At 33.7% G+C, this 17,815-nt stretch overlaps 1 protein-coding gene across 5 annotated transcripts in view; it reads left to right on the forward strand.

Moving 5' to 3' along the window:
* The window catches only part of CPNE8 (copine 8), a 308,616-nt gene that overhangs the window by 128,573 nt on the left and 162,228 nt on the right, over positions 1 to 17,815 (forward strand). For all 5 annotated transcript variants that reach the window (XR_008373258.1, XM_053555697.1, XM_053555699.1 and 2 more), the window contains exon 11: positions 17,020 to 17,095. Coding sequence is in view for 4 of the 5 variants with exons in the window: in XM_053555697.1 (XP_053411672.1) it covers positions 17,020 to 17,095 (76 nt within the window). In the remaining variant the exon portion in view is untranslated. The remainder of the gene's footprint in view (positions 1 to 17,019; positions 17,096 to 17,815) is intronic.

The raw sequence follows: 17,815 nt of genomic DNA on the forward strand, positions 1-17,815 counted from the left end.
TAGCTATTGTAAATGGGATTACTTTCTTGGTTTCTTTTTTAGGTTGTTTACTGTTGACATGTAGAAATTCTACTTACTTTTGCATGTTGATTTTATATCCTGAAACTTTACTGAATTTATCAGTTCTAATAGTTTGGGGGTAGGGTCCTTAGGTTTCTCTAGATATAAGATCCTACCTTCTACAAAAAGGGTACTTTGATTTGTTTTCCAATTTGGATATTTATTTCTCTTACCTGATTGTTCTAACTAGAACATCCAGACCTATGTTGAATAACAGTGGGGAAAGTGGACATCCTTGTCTTGCTCCAGATCTTATGGAAAGCCTTTCAGCTTTTTCCCATGAAGTATGATACTAGATATGGGTCAATCGTGTATGGTTGTAACCTGTTTAAGTAGTTTCCTTTTATACCCAGTTTTCTGAGAATTTTTATCATGAAGGAATGTTGAATTTCATTGAGTGGTTTTTCAGTATCAATCGAAATGATCATATGGTTTTTATCCCTTGTTCTGTAGATACAATGAATCACATTGATTTGCATTAGGTTGACTCATCCTGGTATCCCTGGAATGAATCCCACTTGATCACATTTCCAGTGTGCTGGTGAATTTGGTTTGCTAGTATTTTGTTGAGGATTTTTGACTCTATGTTTATCAGAGATACTGACCTATAGTTTCCTTTTTTTTACTGTGTCTGTGACTAGTTTTTGTATCAAGGTGATACAAGCCTTGTAGAATGAATTTGACAGTATCCCTTCTTCCTCTCTTTTTTGAATAGTACGATTGCTATTAGTTCTTTGTATGCTTGTTAGAATTCAGCAGAGAATCCATCAGGTTCCAGGCTTTCCTTTGATGGCAGATTTTTTATTTATGTTTCTGTCGCATAACTCGTTACTTGTTAGGTTTTGGATTTCTTCCTGCTTCCATCTTACTAGTTGTGTGTGTCTAGAAATTTATCCCTTTTTTCTGGGTTTTCCAGTCGATTGGTGGATAGTTATTCATAGTATTCTCTAATCCATTGGATTTCTACAGTGTGGCTTGTAATCTCTATGTTTTCATCTCTGATTTTATTTATTTATGTCTTCTTTTTTTTCCTTAGTATGGCTGAATGTGCATTTATTTGGTTTATCTTTCAAAGTTTTTTTTAAATTTTAATTCATTAAAATTCTTATTTAATTTCATTTATTTCTGCTCCAATTTTTATTGTTTCTTTCCTTCTAATAAGTTTAGATTTGGTTTGTTCTTGTTTTTCTATTTCTTTGAGATGTATCAATAGGTTATTTATTTTAAGCTTTTCTACTCTTTTGCTGTAAGCACTTATTACTGTAATCTTTTCTCTTATTACTGCTTTCACTGTATCCACAGGTTTTGATATGATATGTTTTTATTTATATCAAGAAGTCTTTTAACTTCCTTCTTAATCTCTTCATTGACCCACTGGTCATTCAGGAGTATAGTGTTTAATTTCCATGTAGTTGTATATTTTCCAGTGTTCCTTTTGTTACTAATCTCTAGTATTATTCCATTGTCATCAAAGAAAATAACTTGGTGTGTTTTCAGTTTTTGAAATTTTTTCAGTACTTGCATTGTGGCCTCTCATGTGGTGTGTTCTTGAGAATGATTCGTGAACTGAGAATAATGTGTATTCTTCAGCCGTTAGTTGAAATGTTCCATAAATATCTATTAGGTCCATTTATTTATGGTGCCGATTGATTTCAATGTTTCACTGTTGATTTTCTCTCTGGATGATCCGTCCACTGCTTCAAGAGGCGTGTTGAGGTCTCCAACGAGCATTGTTTTGGTGTCTATCTCTCTCTTTGGCTATGATAATATTTGCCTTTGGCCAGCAGTGCCAGGTCACACCTGAAGCCCGCCTGGCCTCACCCAAAGCCAGTGTTGACTATTGCCTGGATACCTCTGACGTTTATAAAAGCCCAGGGGTTCTTTGGTCAGCAGGTAGAGAATCCTGCTGGGACTGAGTCCTTCCCTTCAGGGCAGCAAATTTGCTCCTGACCCAGGTGGGACCAGAAATGCTATCCAGGAACTAAGCCTGGATCCAGGGGCTTTAGGTGTCTTCTTGATACTTTATTTTATTGAGGCTGAGCTCATACCCACTTGGCAAACAAAGTCCTTTGAACTCTTCCCTTTCCCTTTTCCAACTGGAAGAAGACTCTCCCTGAGCCATACTGCCTGTAGTTGGGGGAGGGTGACAGGTATGGGCTTGGCCACAGGTGTATACCTGCTAGTATCTCACCAGGTCATGTGTACCTCAAGTCCATTGGCTTAGAGCCAGTACAGCCACAGAAATTGCCCAAAGACTTCAGCTTTTGTGATCCAACTGCCTTATGAATTTAGTTCAGGATTCATAGAGTTCAGGTTTTGGGGTAGAGGATTTCCCTCAGGCCAGGGTGATCACAATGCTCTTTCCTTTACCATTGGCACAATTCTGCCCCATGCTGTGTTCTGTGCTAGAGTAGCCCTTGGTTTCAATGCAAAAGAGCCACAATCTCTTCACTCTCCCTCCCCTGGAAACCCATTCAATATGCTAGGGTGGCACTGTTGGGAGACAGGGCAGGGTGGCAGAGGCCATGCAAAATTGTCCTTTCCGCCCTCCTCAGTGTCTCTTTCCTTGATCTAATGTTAAAACCATGTAATACAATTGTTTGCTTGATTTTTGGCTCTTGTGAAGGTGATTGTGTGGACAGGTGTCGAATTTTGTGTTTGTGGGAGGGATGGCTGCTGGGGTTTCCATTTGGCCATCTTGCTGTGTTCCCTCTCCTGGAACACGGATTAATTTCTAATCCTGTAATAAAGTAATATTAGAATCCTATGGCTGGAGGAGGCTTTACAGCTGACTTTATTTTACATTTTGCAAAGAGGAGATGGAGCGTATGTCATTATTTCCGATCCCTAATGAATGATCAATTTCATCACTATTTCCTCTCTCGGGTTTTATTCCTTTCTAAGATAACCGGGGCTGATATTTAAAATATTTATCAACTTTCAAGATAAATGGAAGCTGTAAAATGGGAACAAGGTCCGCAAAGCCCTTTTCTTCACCAGGGTCAACTTTGTATTTCCAGGATTATGGGGTGGACTAGGGAGTCCAGGGAAGGTCCTCAGAAGCTGGTAGTAGGGAGGCCCTGGGAGACTCTAAACAGTGACCAAATATCAATGGGTAGGTAGATAAATAAATGTCAAAATATTGTATTTTGATATTTATTTTGACTCTACTTATTTACATACCTCGAATGGAAGCCTTCGGTATTACTATAGCCCCACCCTTGAAAACTGGAAAAATCATGGTCACACTGAGCAAGAGAGCAATGCTTCTCTTGCTCCCATCTACTATATTCAGGGAATAGCCAACTTCTGCATCTGTTGTAAATAATAAAATAAAGCCATCATTGTCACTAGAATGAATGGTTTTCTTAAAGTTAATCCTGTCGTTATTTTTTTCATGAGATGAAAAGATATAATAAATAGTGGATGTTTATGGAAAGGTTGTAAATATTTGCAAAATCTATTTTGTGATCATACAAAATTTATATAATAGAATAAATCCTGTTTGAAATTCTGTTTTAAAAAGTAAACAGATACTGCACAAAAAAGAATAGTAAGGATAGTGGGATAGCTGTAGAAAACAATTTTTTTTATTTGCAACCTAAGGAAATAAAAAAGAAATCTGAACTAAAGATAGCCTTGACCTATAGAAATGACATGAAGGGAACTCACAGAGAAAGGAGTGTTGAGAATAGTACAAAATATTCCAACAAGCCCTGGAAAGAGGGCAAATAGGTGAAACCAGGGTTTTATAAATGCCTTTCAGAAAAATTTGGGTTATAAGTTCATCTTTCTAAAATCATGTATATATATATATATAATTATTTTTTTTAATCTCCAGTGCCTCTATTGCTGAGTTAGGGTTAATTCTGTGTCAGTAAAAGAACTCAAGTTATCTGTAAATGTTAGTTTTTAATTTGATCTGCAAACATGATTTAGTATTCAAATCTGTAGCTCTCTAACCCAGCAGTTACCAGATTGAGAACTCAGTTCATAATCCTCCTCATACTTCTTTACCTGTGTGATTGAAAGAGAGATGAGTAAGAAGAATAAGTAAGAATATTACAAAGGTTTCTATCTGGAAAATATTTGGCAATAGCTAAATATTGCTAATAGTAGTTTGATAACCTGTTAGTCCAGGGTTTTAATACTGAATCCAGCTCTACTATTTCCTTAATGATAAATTCGGAGAAGCTATTTCCCTGCTTGAGAGAAACCTAGTTTCTACTTTTGAATTAGATCAGGAAGAATGAAATTATAGAAAATAGCCAATTTAGCCTATTGTTTAAAATAATGTATGAGGTATAAGATTCAAAGTAACTTAAGAATGAATCAAAACCTCCACCATTGACTCAAGTAATTTCCACATAAATGGGAAGAATACAAAGAAAAGCACATAGAAGACTATGGTTTAATCTCTGAATTTAAAGGACCTTGCAAACATAAGAAGAGATGGAACTCAAGCGTCCATCGCAAAAATAAACTTTGTAGCTCAATTACAATGTAATTTAATAAAGCACCCAAATCATACTATACAGCACAGTGAATTTTTAAGAACTGAAAACACCACATTAGGAGCACCCACATGAAGAAACAGAGCCTAACCAGCACTTTCAGAGCCATTGTCTCCCCTCTCCCAGTCACCACCCACCTTCCTCCATAGTAAACACTTCAGATTCTGTGTCTATAGTTTAGTGTTGCCTGTTCTTGAAGTTTATGTAAATAGAATCCCACAGTGTGTACTTTTATGTACAAAACTCTGGTTTTGGTCAAAATTAAGTTCATGTCGTTACATGTTGATTGGTTTATTTCAATTGCTTTTGTATATTCTGCTGTATGAATAAGCTACAGTACATGTATATTCTTTAAGTGATAGACATTTGGAGTTTGTTTTCCCCAGTCTGGGTTATTATAATCAGTGCTACGTGAACATATTTGTGTATGTGCCTTTAGTTTTTACATGGCAAGGTTATAAGGGTGCACAAGTTTAGCCCTAGAAAATTCTGACCAACAGCTTTCCCTAGTGGTTTTGCCAGTTTACCTTCCTGCTACACTGTGTGAGAGTTTCAGTTGCTCCATATCCTTGTCAACATTTGGATCCAATTTTTAAATTTTAGTCATTCTTTGGGGTATCACATTATTCACATTTTACTTGGTGTACCCATGATGACCCTCTGACCAAACACCTTTCATATTTAGTGAACTATTTGGTGAATCCCAGAGATTTAGATCTATAGAGCTTTACATTTGATCTTAGCCAAAAGGCTGAGAAGTGAATGATAGATATACAAAACTTTATAAGTAAAATTATTGTACAGTTAAAAAGCAAAAGATTGTTGGAAGACAAATTGCAACATATATAGTAAAGGGAGTTTTCTTTGATAGATGAAGAGCTTCAGTACAAGAGTGATTTGAAACACCATGATAATTTGAGATTTTATGTAATCGACATGCTAGTTCTGTAGCTCTGTAATGTTGCTAATCACCTACCAGTGTTCCAGATACACATAAAACAGGCATAACACCAATTATGTCTTGGACAAAACACAGCTCGTTAAAATTTATTAAGTGAAAAGCTAAGGGCAAACATGAATTTTCCAAATACATTTGCTTTCTAATAATTTCAACAGTCTATTGAAATTAGAGAGAAAAAGACAGAGTATGAATGGAACTTATACTGTTGTGGTGCAGTCTTTTATGATATACATTGATCTTATAGAATAGCTTATTAATCCAATTTCATAGTCGTTCATTATAAGAGTATTAAACTTAATTTGCTGTTACAGGCTGTTTTACATATTTCTCCTAAACTCTCAAGAAAAATTTCAGTAGAGAATATTATTGTTCTTCTTTCCCTTTTAGACCTTAGAAAATCAAGGCTCTGAATGTAGAATGACTTGTCCATTTTACATGGTTTAGTTTTTGGCTTTCAAACAGAAAAACCATTTTTTATACTATTTCATAATTGTCCTAAAATGTATATATCATCATGCTTTGCTTTTTAATGAAGAAAAGTGGAATCATCATATTCAGAAGTCCGGGATCTGTCCTTTGAAATACAACTTTTAAATCTTTAGCACTGGATGCTGGCTAGAGTTGATATACCCTGAGAGGATTGAAATAAGACAAAACCATGTTTTAGCTGATTTATTCGTGACATAGTCAAATCATAGTCAGAAAGGAAAAGGTTTTTTTTTTTTTTTTTTAAGAGAGAGTTTTACTTTGTCGCCCTCGGTAGAGTGCCGTGGCATCACAGCTCGGAAAGGAAAATTTTATAATCGTTGATCTGGGCATAAACTAATCACAGAAAATTCAGCTTTGATAAAAGTCCAAATATATTTCAGTGCTGGTTTTACTTATTTACTTTTTAATTTTCTGACTGGATAACTGGCATGGTCTTCTTGGGGTATGAGTAAGAACATAGGTCCCTAAATGATATTTTATGTCCTGGAGTTTGATTCAGTGCTCTGCGCCATCAGGAATTTCTACTCTGTTTTCGAAATTTAAGCTCTGGAGTTCAACTATGATGTTTTTAGGTCCAGCCTACTTGTGTGCATAGTTTTGGATACTCATAATTTTTAATTTATGTCAACATATGAAAGTTAAGAGAGAAAATAAAGCTCTTAAATAGTTTTATTTGAAATATGCAAATAATTGCATATTTGAATGATCTGAATAATTGCCTCAGTTATCCATATCATTACAAACCGAGGTCATAAATTTTGAGGGACAAAATTTCAAAATATTGTGAACCATGTCTGTTCTATAGTGGAAACCAAATAACATAGTTTGCATTAAGTTTTATCCTACTAATACTTAGAGCATTTTAATATAAAGCTAATGCCAAATAAAATCTATACCTTTGGCATTTCTCTGACATCATCAAAGAGTATCTGATTGACTGAGCCATTGTCATCCATTTTTCTTATCTATTCCATGTATATATGTAAATGGATTGAATATATTATTTGTCATTAAAGTTCTGGGGAGGAACTACTCAATAACTGGTTTCTGACTAATAAATTCTGAAAAGAGCTTGAGATTTTCAGTATCATAATTTGTCTGTGATTAATATTTATGATATAGTGTCCTTAAGAGTATCAAAATAATATGAGGTTTTGAATTTTGAGATAAATTATATTTTTAATTAAATACAAATAGCGTATATTAGTTCCATTTTATATGCTATGCCACATAGTACTGCAGAATTATTCACACAACTTTTACCTTCAGATACTAAATATTTTAAATTTCAGTATTGGTGGATACTTGAAATAAAATATTGTAAAAATGAAGAGATGAGTATTTGTAGATTGTGCTAGTTACGCTGCTGGTTTTGTGGGTGTTATTCTATGATTAAAACTCTAGGGTGGAGATGTCAACCTGTTAACTTACAAGTTTTAGATCACATTTGTGTTGTACATAGAATAAAATAAATATAACAAATAAGAAAAAAATTCTGATGGGCCATTTTTCCTATGGCGTATGTTTTTGAAAGTGAATTCGTAAGTGGAATTTTCATTTAGATCTGTAGAAAAATGTCTCTATATTTCAGTCTTCACACACCATAATGCCTTTTTGAAGTTATTATTACCTAAACATTTCCTTAGTGTTATTATTCCTAAAGGTGTAGAATAAGATATTACATATATAAAAAGAATCTACCGTTATTTATTATATCTACTTTTGAGCACAGCTAATTCTGAATATATTAGATCATAGTCCAAAGGAATCCAGACATTGGATTATCTATCTCTAAAATGTATTCCAATGTCTTGATTCCTTTGGATTAAAATATAATCTCTAAAATTAATTTTAAGATGTATTAAGATTAAGCCTATATTTATGAAAATACTTTTTCTCAAAGGACCCAATGCAAAGTTTTGGTATTCGCTTATTAAAATTCTCAACTTTTAAAAAAGTGAATAAGAAAAATATATTTATGGTTTTGAGGGGTGAAAATACCTGCTATGACAGTAGAACCCAATGGTAGAACCAATACCCAGACAGTTAGTGAGTTACATGGATACTTCTTTTTTTTTTCATTAGAAAATGCAAAGATTTTTATAATGTACCTTAAAGACATGTTGCCTACTAAGCATACTATTTAAAAAAATAGTTTCCACATACAGACAGTATGCTATTTAAGCGGCCTGAGAACTAGCTCACTCAGCATTTTCAATTCTTAGAGTTAATATTTCTAGGGAACTCAGTAATTTTGAAAGTTTGCTTCATAGTTTCCTAGTTTGCTTTTAAGGGTTAAAAAATATACATAGTGTATAACATATTAAAACTTCTCACAAAATTCTTTTATGAGGTGAGCTATACTATATTCATATTTTAATTCTTTCAGAATATTTATAATATTAAACTGTTTTCATAAAAGTAATAATTCATAAACTACTTAAGGAATTAATTTGCCTAAAACGTTTGTTTGCCCATAATTAGTGTAGGAAATTTTAATTTTGATAGATGAAAAGAGTAATGATGTAAGAATTCTAAGAAAAGTTGATAAATGCTGAAGTGATAAGTAACTATTACGTTTATGTTAGAATAAAAATATGGGCGCAATCCCCTACTGCCAGAAATTCTTTCAAATCTGAAAAGTTTGAGTTGCCAAAAGAAATCCATGTCAAGGATTATTCTAACTTGGCTCAAATTTGAAATTCCATTAAAGTGGGATGATTATTTAAAAATTGATAACATACATTTTGACTAATGATGCTTTGTCTACATAGCACACAATAAAATTTAAGTTTGTGAATGTCTTGATTTATTTGTGGTAAATTTTCTAGGCAATTTGGTTGGAGCTTTTGGGACTTTGCTTACTAAATTGTCTCTCCATGTTGATGAAGAACAATAACAGCAACCACTCATACAACTTTGTACCGGGTAGACATACCTTTTCTTTGGTTTATAAGTCTATTAAATCTAAAACCTGGGCCCTTAACAAAGGATGCTCTCCAAAATGCATTTTTCCCATAGGTTTGAAAGAATTTCAATAGCAAATTTCTTTAATCTCCTCCTCTTTGTGACTTACCCTTTGCAGTTGATTCCTGTTGCCCTTTTTGAGTCCCTCAGTCTGTCAGAAGATAATGAACAGTATGGAGACCGGTGGCCAGAGAGAGCATGGAAACGGGTAGCCAGCTCCACAGCAAGGATGGCAAGGAGCTAGAACTCTTGTCATGTCTGTTGGCAACTCTGGCACAGCTGTGGGAAGTGGTATCCCGACATACAAAGTGGAGAGGATACATAAGAGGCAAAGAAGGGACTCTTCAAGACCCCACCCTTGGGCCGCAGTGGACTAGTGTGCAACTTGCCAATTTTTGCTATTTCAAGCTGGGGGTTTTCTGTTATATGTGTGTGTGTGTGTGTGTCTGTGTGTGTCTGTGTGTCTGAGAGAGAGAGAATGTGTTACTCTTGCCAGTTTTTTTTTCTTGCACTTTCTTATTGAAATATGGACCTTGGTTCAAGAAGTTATGGACTCCCTGTATCCCAGGTTTAATCACTGTGAAAAGGCAACACAAATTGAGATGCTGTTGCTGTCTCTCCATGCCAAACAATGGTACTGATACCTGACGAGGAAAAACAAAGCTAGTAACAAGATATCAAATCTAAATAGTTGGATGTTTGCCGAATGAACTCAGGCAAATTTGACTGAAAAAGTAAAAAATATATAAGCCCTAATCTATATTTAACATTAGCTCAGAATCATTTCAGCATGTAAATGAGCAAGCCGTAAAAAGGATATGATACAAAGCTAAAGTAAAAATTTTTAAGCTATGACTTCAATTTCTCTTCTTATGACCAAAGTATGTATATATGTATATGTATTTTTGAATAAATGTATTTGTTACTAATAGTGAGAAATGATCACCTTGACTTGCATTTATTTAGCTATAGACCAATAGCATAGGAAAAAAAAAGTATAAGAATAGAATTTAGTAGTGCTTTGGTCATCAGAGAATTTGTCATTTTATACTTCTGTTATTTTTGTTTATAGTAATTAATTCTTATTAGTCTGAAAAAATAAAACTTATTGGCTTATAGTATAAACTTTTGAATACAATGTTTATCACATAGATTTTTCTATCTTTAATGTTAAGCTACAAGCTAGAATTCCATCACATTCAGAAAAACGTGACATTAATAACGTAAATATTTACAAATCCATGAAATTTGAAAATATTCTAACTTTATACATTCTCTCCATTGAGTTTCCAATTCATAGAATCATAGATCAGTAGCAACATACTGTAGTTGGATAAAGAAACTATGTTTTACTCTTTGTTGGATTGTTACACTTGTGAAGCTCTTGTTAGGGAAAGGTTATTTTATACATAGTATGAAGAATTTTTTTATCTTTAATGTGATATGCTTTTTATTTGATTAAGCAAATTTTAATTTGAATGGGGAGCTTTTACTTGACTCTGTTCTGATGCCAGAAGTTTGTTGGTAGCAATAGAACAAGAATGAAAGCTAATTATATATTTAAAAAGCTAGGTTTTATGTGGAGTTAAAATTTAAATTATGTCTAATAGATACACATGTGATTCAAATAATCTAACATTATGACTATACATTAAAATGTATATATATATATATATTTTTTAAAATTTGGAGATTTAAGTAGGAATACAACTTTGAATTTAATTTACATGTGGTAAATCATCACATATAATGTCTCCTTAATAAAGGCATATATCATTTTCTATACCAATAAAAATCACATTAAACATATTAATGTGTATCTTAGAAAATGTGGTTTGTCCAAGGCTTTGTGATAAATAAGTTGTAATCAAATTAATATATAACACATTCCTTAATCATAATGGGTAGAATAAAAACACACTAAAATTTATTGTGTGGCTATTATATATTATTATATGTAATAACATATAACTAAATGGTAATGGACTTATAATATATAAGTATAAAAAGATATTTACATCTTTTACAATTTCTATCTGTATTAGAAGTAGGTTAAAGAGCAGGTATGAGTAAGACTAATAAAATTAGCATATTTCTCCTGCTGAATTCTTAATATCTGAGAGTGATTATGTCTCCCTAAATCCCTCTTGGTGGCCTAGATCTACATGAGATCAAAGAAAATGTAAACTTCTGGAAATTATTTAAAATGTCAACTAATCTGGAGATAAATTTTTACTTCTCCAACGAAAATAGTTATACATATCTTATATGTAATAATCTGTACTAGTAAAACCTAAACCAAGATTTTATGAAGGAAAACATTAGTTTTGTCAGAATGTGCTTATAATCTGTTTTAATGGGGGCAATTAATTAAGAATCATGCTAGTTCAGATTGTTTAAACATAAGCCAGCATAATACAGGAATATTGAAAGATCATATTTCTGGACTTTATTTTCCATCAGGATTTGAAAAGTTATAAGGAGAAGAAGATTTTATTTTATTGACATTTAAACTGTTTTCTTTAAGAATCAGTGAAAATTGATGTTATATTATTAAAAAATCTTTCTTTGATATTGAAAAATGTGTCAAAATCAAGACAAGAAGATAAAAAACAACAAAGAAAATGAGTGAAATCAGCGATAGCTGATACATTGCTGTCTAGACCTATGAAGACGACTTTTTCCATAAATGGTGAAAACCATAAATCCCATGGTATATGTTACTTACCATCAGGAAAATAATAGTTTGGGTCTAGTCATCTCTGGAAAAACCCACTGCTCCCCTCCACCAAATATAGGTTTAAACGGTGAAAATGTCTGCAACCTATACATTCAATTAGGGTCATCATAATTATGCTGCTATTAAAAGGATCTGCCATTTCCATGATTGTTCCATTTTCAAACTCTTGTCATTTTTAAAATATTTTCCATGCTTGCTAAGACTGGACAGATTTTGCAACACGAAAACACGAGAAATCACTACATTAATGTACAAATGGAAGCCAATAAAAAGCAAGGCTGTTGTTCCCATAAGGAAGATCATGGCAGTTTTTGTTGCAAAATCTTTTCAGCATCCAAATCAGAGAAATTGGAGAAATTGGTTTTCATATAAAATTTATTTGCAAATGCTCATTTGAGCTGTCCTTTCATGCAGGCCTGAAACATGTTGCACTCTGGTGCACTCCAGAGGAAAGTTGTGCCTCGTGAATTAAGCATTCTTACACGAGAAAGACCAGGGCACATTTGTGTGTAACTCCAGGGTATCATGATACCTCATACATCAATTCATAGCCTGTTACATCTTCATAAACCATTTTGATTAATGCTTGTTTATTTACTACATGTATAAGTGTTTAGAATCATATTCTTAATAATTAGATTCTATCATAGTGTCTTTTTAAAGAAATACCTTTTGCATAAAGAATCAAATGAAATCTCTGGGTTCATTTTGAAATAGGAAATAGGCATTACCTCCAGTTTTGGTGTGAAAACATAAGGATCCTGAGGTTGACAGAATAACTCAAGACCAGATAGTAGTACAGAAAGGGATGAGTTGAATTCATTGTGTATTTGCTATTTGTCCAAAGCCTGTGAAAAACTGGTTCAATGGCAGGAAAATAAGCATCGTCTATTGTGCCCAAAGCAGGGCAACCTTGAAGAAAATCATCAGACATGCCAACATGTCAAAGGCAATATTTTATTTCTCTTTTTTTCTGTCTTTGTTGTGATTCCCTGGGTGGATTTCTACGGTAAACTAACAGTTGTGTACTTTACTCTCAGAGTTATTGTAAGGAGATGGGGTTAATATGATTGGCACTTGTGCTGTTTTGGGGAGGGTGAATATAATTGTTGTAATGCAAAGTTTTTAATACTACTAGCAAGATCAGATCACAGCATGACTAGGATAGCAGCCTCAGTACATTTGCCACAGTTAGCCGTGTTCATGGTGTAGCAGGTACTGAGGTGGAATGCTGAATACCAAGACGAATGTATGACCTTTCTGACCTTCATGTATGATACAAATGAAGAGTTTTTACATATTGAAATAGACATGTTTAATACAATGAAGGAATTGTGTTATAGAGAGATACTCTTTGATTTTTTTTTTTTTTTTGAGAGCAAACAAGAAAGCTATGAGGCAGGAAGGTTTTCTTGGAGGAGGTAATAACTAAGCTGTAAAGAACTAGATAAGGGATACAGGGAAAGAAGATGCCAGAAGTAGGGGAGGATGGACAAGTTTGTATGCAGGAAATGCCCTCCGTGTTTCAGGTACAAATGTGACCGTGCATAATGCCATTTTCCCACGATAATTGAACACAGAAATGATGTACAGATTTTATTCAACAATTTAATAACTTTACTTAAAAAAGGCATTTTAGAGCTAAATCACTGGCTATAAGTAACCAATTTCCTCTTTAATCTCTTTGATTTATTGCCTCAGACTTTAATGCATATACATTATAAAAATATATGGAGAAAAATACAGATATAAACAGACAGAAATCAGATAAATGGCAGTGAAGTAAACTTAATTTTATAAATGCATTCAGAGAGCTTGGGAGTTATAACTTAGAATAATTGGTTTAGTTACAATTAAATTAACATTAAATAGCAAAACTCAATAGTATTATTGAATCACAAGGAAATCATCAGTTGTGGTTTATTATCAAAATATTTTCCATCATTTTCTCTATTTAGTAGGAATTGTTTCACTATTACAGTATTAAACATTATGAACAGATTAAATATTAAAGGAAGTTTCTTTTAATCTTTGTAGAATCTAGAATAGTTGATAGAAAAATACTAATAATAACAAACCAGTGAAAGTTACCTTTAATATTCACTTTAAAGTACTTATCTATGATTTAATACACAGCATTTGAAGTTGGACCCCTTACAAAGGTTGGAAATTATAAAAATATCCATATATTCAAAGACACTGATGGCAAAATTGACCCTGAGAATCCACTATTTTCTACCCAGATTCTTCAGATATATTCTGGAGACAAAGTATCTGGGGTTGGGCTATTTTATTATCTCTATTTACTACCTTAGGTCCATGACCTTGGCAAATCCTCACTTTCAGATCATCTCTGAAGGCTGAATGAATACAATGATGTAGTTTTCTTTGTCTCACAGAAGGTTGTCTTGGAGGCTGAAATTTGATTTGTGACTCAATATATTTTCTCCTCTCTGACACACGGATAGCGTTGTATTCATATGACATGCAAATTCGGTGTTTTAGTCAAAGTAATCATCTCGAACAAGATTTAGAATAGGGGGGCAAGTATTTTATTCATCATTTCATATATTTTATTCATCATTTCACTTACTTATTCCCTATCTTATTCTAGAAAGGATCCAAGGCAGTTTATAGAGATGCATCTAAGACAAATTCAACTGTGTGAGGAAACAAGCATAGGAGTAATAGGGGTGCAGAACCTGAGAAGTCTGCCAAGGACAGCACAACTTGAAGACAGACCTTTCCAGATATGGGCCACACATTTGGCTGTGAGCTCTCTAACAATTAATCCAGAGGAGAAAGCTCTCTCCTTTTCATGATAAGCAGAGTCCTTTCTAGACAGGAAGCACAAGTCTGCAGCCTAGAAATACATTGAGAAATACAAATTCCTAGCATTGAGACCAAAAAGAATGTTCCATACTTGTTGTTCACTACTCAGTTCTGTAGACAGTAACAAATTTAACAAGAACAGCAAATCAGATATCAAAGAGCTGCTGCTTAGAACGTTCCCCCATGACTTCAACATGTGTAGTTCAGTAAAACTGACCATTTCAAATGGGTCCAGCTCTGCCACATGTGGTGCTGTCTTTACCCAGATGGAGATGCCAGTATAATATGTCCTTGAGATTTGATTGAGTAATTGGTTTTACTTGAGACCAGGAAACATTGCTGGCTTCTCTCTACCAAGTTTTTGATGAGTGTTATGTGATAGGAATTTAGTATTAACAATTAAGAGGTGAACATTAGATTGAGATAATTAACCAAGCAGGGATAATAAGAACACAATTGGGAAACTACCATCAGAGCTTTAAAGATGCAGGTGTTTTGTTTTAAGGTCACCAGGTTGGGTTCCCACCCCTGCTGCAGTGAGCTCTGGTTATAAATGGGCTTGTTCTTACCTTTCAACATAAAGGGGTTGTGTTTGAAGTACTTGAATAGAACCATTATCTCAGTGATTATTACTTAAGATGTCCGAAATGGATTCTAAAGAGAATAGTGAGCATGCACTTCTGAAGGTCAAAGAGAATTATTTCATTTGCTCCAATCAGACCATTGTTTTAAGGTTATGAGGGGGGAACAGAAAGAGGGACTGAGGGAGGGGGGTGGGGCCTTGGTGTGTGTCACACTTCATGGGGGCAAGACATGATTGCAAGAGGGACTTTACCTAACAATTGCAATCAGTGTAACCTGGCTTATTGTACCCTCAATGAATCCCCAACAATAAAAAAAAAAAAAAAAAGAAATGTACTACCACTGAAATACTGTGTAATACTAAAGTAATGTTTTATAACTCTTCCTATATGACTTAAAAGACATGAGGTCTAGAGCTTTGGGTTCATAAATATGATTATAACATAATCTGTAATCCTCTTTGCTTTTTTCATATTTATGGATGTAAATCTGCTTCTGAAAGTTAAATCTGGAGGCAGTCAAGGTGATACCTGTATAAAGAGTACAATCCTATATAAAATACTATAATGTACGTACACGATCTTTTAATAGGGAGAACTAGGAAGGCTGACTATCTAAATGAAGTATATCTCAAATAATTAAAAAAAAACATTCCTTATCTCCAAACCTCTAGTAAAGGTGAAGAAAGGTAGCATTTTTCTCCTCTTGTAAATGTGTCTCTAGAAATTATCAGTATTTTTGGTTAGCACAACTTGTTTGTGGTAATAACACAGAAGGTTCAGTCCACGGAAGGTTCATGGATTTTAAATGATTCACAGCTAAACATTAAACTCGATGGGGGGGGGGGGTGAAGAAATATCCATTTTTATGCCGGTGAACGAACAGCTTGAATTTGAAAAATGAATGGGCCAAGCTTGAATTCTGTGATACAAACAGCTACTGTGACGTCCCTGATGTTTGTAATACTACTGGGCTCCCCCAGTCCCTGTCTTCTTCCTCTTGGGTCCCCCAGTCCCTATCCTCTTCCTCTGACAGATGACCTTTCACCACTGCACTGCACTGATCACTGGCCTTTCCACTTATTCCTCAGCAGTGTGTGTTTTACTTAGTGTTTGCCATTAAATTAACTCGAATAGAACCCAAGTCTGCTCTGTTCTGCTGACTGCTTAATATGTTCTCGTGGTTGTAGATCTTGTCTACATCAACCTGAGTAATCACATGCAGTAGTGAGAACTCATGTCTTGACTTAGTCCCTTTCCCTCCTCACCTACGCATACAGGGCCCCTGAGAAGGCAGTGATGATTGCTTTAAGGTGAAGAAATTAAGAATTACCATGTAGTATTAGGAAAGTACTTATTAACTACTATTACTTAAAAAAAAAAAAGGTTTGATGACTATTAGCCATGTTAATATGCCAGACCTTTTTAAAAATAGCATCCTATTATACGTTGGCCATAGGAAAGTTTGAAGATTTTTGTATAGTGTGTATGTCATTATTGATATGGATAGTAATAAGCTTCAAGTGTCTCCAATTTTCATTCTAATAAATAATTAATTAATTGGGTAACATAGATGAAGGATTGTTTCTAAGATATAAGTTATTAAAACCAATATAAGTATTAGAAATAGTAATATTGATGGGACAAATTAAATATTTAATTATTAACAAAATACAATTGTTGAGTATACACCATTTTGGTTTAAAGAACAATGAAATTAAGTATTAGTCCTTTAAAATATCTTGTGGAAGTGTGTTCATAATAATATCAAGCATTTCTTTTATAATGTTTATACTATATCTTTCTCAAATGCTTTAGAATATGATTGACAAGTGTATGTAAGCTAATCTATATATTTATTCCCCTTAATTTTAGTCATGATTTTATTGGAGAATTTACAACAAGCTACAGGGAACTGTCCAGAGGTCAATCACAATTCAATGTATATGAGGTAAGAGGCATTTTACTTTACCATTGTTATCTTCTGAAATAAGTAAATTTATGCTTTAAAAGTATGGATTTTACAAAGATGCTAAAGGTTAACTGAGTACCAATATGTGTAAGAACATTTACATTCATTGAGTGGACTTATTTCTTAAATGATATTATTTCTCTTTAAGTCACATGGCCTTTTAAATTTGCTTTGAGATTTTTTTTAATACTTGCTTATAAAACAATTTCTTATTTTTTTAATTAAATATGGATACAAATTTATTCTTTCTTAAGCTTTCATGTTTTATCTTCCTACCAACCTCCTCCCCAATCTCTTCCTAATAAAAAAGGAAAGTAGCCATTGTAGTTATGTCAACATAGTGTTCGAAAAAATGAGCTGTGGTCTGCAGAGAATGTCTGAGCACCTTCACTGTTATTCTGAAGCAAACAAGGGAATGACAAGGTGATATGCAATCATTAAAGAAATTAAAGTTACTAAAGTAAACACATGGTAGTTATTTCTAGCTTAACCACTCTTGCTCGTTAAACACTAGATAGTTGAGCATATGGTATGTTTTAGCTATGTTAATCCTTGATATATGTTATCCATACACTCCCTGTCATTTTAAAATTTAATATATGTAGGTAGAAAGGGAGACTATCTCAGGATGCCATAAATAAGAGTAACTCTTCTCTGGCAGGTTGACACTAAAACTGACCACTTTTAAGTTTAGAGTGG

This window comes from Nycticebus coucang, chromosome 12, assembly GCF_027406575.1.
Source record: "Nycticebus coucang isolate mNycCou1 chromosome 12, mNycCou1.pri, whole genome shotgun sequence".
In the NCBI taxonomy this organism is placed as follows: Eukaryota; Metazoa; Chordata; class Mammalia; order Primates; family Lorisidae; genus Nycticebus; species Nycticebus coucang.